At 40.8% G+C, this 2,686-nt stretch overlaps 1 protein-coding gene across 1 annotated transcript; it reads right to left on the reverse strand.

Moving 5' to 3' along the window:
• Nucleotides 1-262: 262 nt before the first annotated feature.
• Nucleotides 263-2,297, reverse strand: LOC128586081 (trace amine-associated receptor 4-like). The gene is made up of 2 exons (XM_053591613.1): nucleotides 2,187-2,297; nucleotides 263-1,338 (listed from the first exon to the last, which is right to left on the reverse strand). Exons 1-2 carry the CDS (start codon nucleotides 2,281-2,283, stop codon nucleotides 263-265), a joined length of 1,173 nt encoding a protein of 390 aa, XP_053447588.1. The 5' UTR covers nucleotides 2,284-2,297.
• Between the last annotated feature and the right edge of the window lie 389 nt (nucleotides 2,298-2,686).

Here is a 2,686-nt window from a genome sequence, read left to right on the forward strand (position 1 = left end):
TCCTAAATTTGGAATTCCAGGAATCGGCAAGCCTTGGAAGAGAGCTCTCTTGTCAGAGGTGCCTTTCCCAGAAGCCCAGAAATGGACTGCCTTTGTAGCTCTGGTGAACCCAGAGGCTAAGTCTGGTCTATTGCCCCTATTTAGGGTACTTTATAGCAATGGAAGAACCTCCTTATCTAGTCAATCCATGTCCCTATTTTGTGGAGAGATGGCATCTAGGATTCCCAGGCAGAAAAGAATCCCAGAGAATGAGATACGCTGCCTAGGCATGCGCGGGAAACAAGCTTATGGTGGACGAATCAGGGTAGAAGATCATTCCTGTGACAATTATCCTCAGTGCCTTGCGAAACCAAGGATAAAACATACCATATATAATGGGGTTGAAAGTGGAGTTGAAATAACCCAGCCAGAGGAAGACATTGTACAAGTCCTCTGGGGTTGTGAAATTAACGAAAGGGTCTGTTATGGTCAAAACAAAAAAGGGCAGCCAGCACAACACGAACACCCCCATGACTATGCTTAAGGTCTTGGTGGCCTTGCTTTCTTTCTTGGATGATGCCTTTATTCTGTTTTCTGACCCACCCTGTTCTGTCCTAGGACCTTTGCCAATTTGCTTAGCATGCTTCCTGGCTACTGTAAAAATGTGTATGTAAATCCCCACCATGACTGTCCCAGGGAGAAAGAAAGCTATAAAGGAGGCCAGTACCCCCCAGAGCTTGTTAAATATTAGCACACACAGACCTGTGCAGTCAATGGCTGCAACAAAATCTTCAGAACCAATTGTGTTTAATTCTGAGAACACCAGACCAAAGGCAAAAATGAGGGGAATGGACCAGCTGATGAGTAAAAACACCTCTATAACAGGGATGGTAATTTTGGTGACATAATGCAGGGGGTCACAAACAGCATAGTAGCGGTCAACTGAGATGAAGCAGAGGTGAAAGATGGAGGTGGTGCAGAGCATGATGTCACAGCAGCTGTGGACTTTGCAAAAGAGGTCTCCAAAGTACCAGCAGGACTCGACAGACCTGATCATACTAAAGGGCATGACCAGGCAGCTCAGCAAAAAGTCAGTGGTGGCCATGGAGAGGATCAAGAAGTTGGTTGGGGAGTGGAGCTGTTTAAAGTGAGCAATGGAAATGATCACAACCATGTTGCCCAGCACGGTCATCACTATAGCCCCGATCATAACCATGTACATGGCCCAGACACTTGGCACAGACCTCATATTTCTAGGGCACGAATTGTTAACCAAAGCAAAGCAAAATTGTACTTCTGGAGGGTTCTGTAGGTTGGGTGGATACATCGTCTTTTTCCAATAGGTACTTCCTCTCTTTTCTATAAGAAAGAAGAAAAACAACATTCATGGACAGGATACCTTTTTAGAGAAGCCCAGCTAGCCTGCATTTCCAAACCAAGTTTGAATTCCCTGCTGACCAGGAGCACTGGTTCCTGAAACTGCATGTGTGTAGAAATCACCTAGACATCTTTTTATTTTATTTTATTTATTTATTTATTTATTTATTTACTTACTTACTTATTGCTGTTCTTGGCCGGGGCCATGTTTGAACCCGCCACCTCCAGTATATGGAGCTGGCACCCTACTCCTTTGAGCCACAGGTGCTACTCCTAGACATCTTTTTAAAGCACAGATTTTGATCATGGAGTGGGATCAAGAGTCTGCATTTCTCCCAGGTTCTTGGGAGATGCCAGTGGTGTTAGTCCAAGATTCACTCCTTGAATAGGAAGGGGTTAAAGAAAATGGAATTCACATTCAGTCATCCAATGTATAAGTAACACAGGGGAAGGCAGGTTCCAGTTCACAAATACATAGCCCTTTCTGGAATTCCGAACTCATAGGCAGATAAGAATTTTTCCTGTCTCACTTGTACTAGCCCATCGTTTTTGCATAAAAGCCTTTCAACAATTATTAAGATCTGTGCACAATTTTTAAGCAATACTTATGATCTGGTAATTATGCTACTTCTTTTAAAAAAATTCTCTTTGGGCATTTGCCAATGTTTTCGATCCTGTCATTTATTACATATTGTTCAATTAAGGAAACATTTCTCTTTCCAGTGTGAGGAACAGTTTTTAGAACTTTCGAGCAATAGTATGGCAAACTAAATACATGCTAAGGGTTACAAGATTATACATGAATAATATCAAATAAAGGATAAAAATACCTCTAATAATAGATCCGTTGATCTCACGGGTTATCTCCTTTTCTTTAGAAGATGCATTCATGAATCCAAATTCAGGTTGAAGTAAACTTGTCCTCATATTTCAAGTTTTACATTTGGTAATAAATGTAAAATATATGAGTGCTTATTTTATCACTTATGTTGTTGCATTTATAATGCGAAAATAATGAGACTGACTCACCCAGAGTATGACATAGGCTTTTAATTGTTTTTCCATTGTCAGAGATGGGCATGTACTACGTAATTCTGATGACCAATGACAAGCATTTGTGAGATCTAAGGCTAGTCAAAGCAAACTTTGGCCTGAGACTAGACTAAAACTCACTGGTCTGTTAGGGAAATTGATCCCATGTCCTCACCATATTTACTTGAAAAAGACATTAATGAGAATACAAGCACTTTTGAAAATAGTATTTCCACTATTTGCTGTAATAGATCAGCAATTATTTCCAATGCCTGTGTATTACTTGAAATGTTAATAT

This window comes from Nycticebus coucang, chromosome 5 (genome assembly GCF_027406575.1).
Source record: "Nycticebus coucang isolate mNycCou1 chromosome 5, mNycCou1.pri, whole genome shotgun sequence".
NCBI lineage: Eukaryota > Metazoa > Chordata > Mammalia > Primates > Lorisidae > Nycticebus > Nycticebus coucang.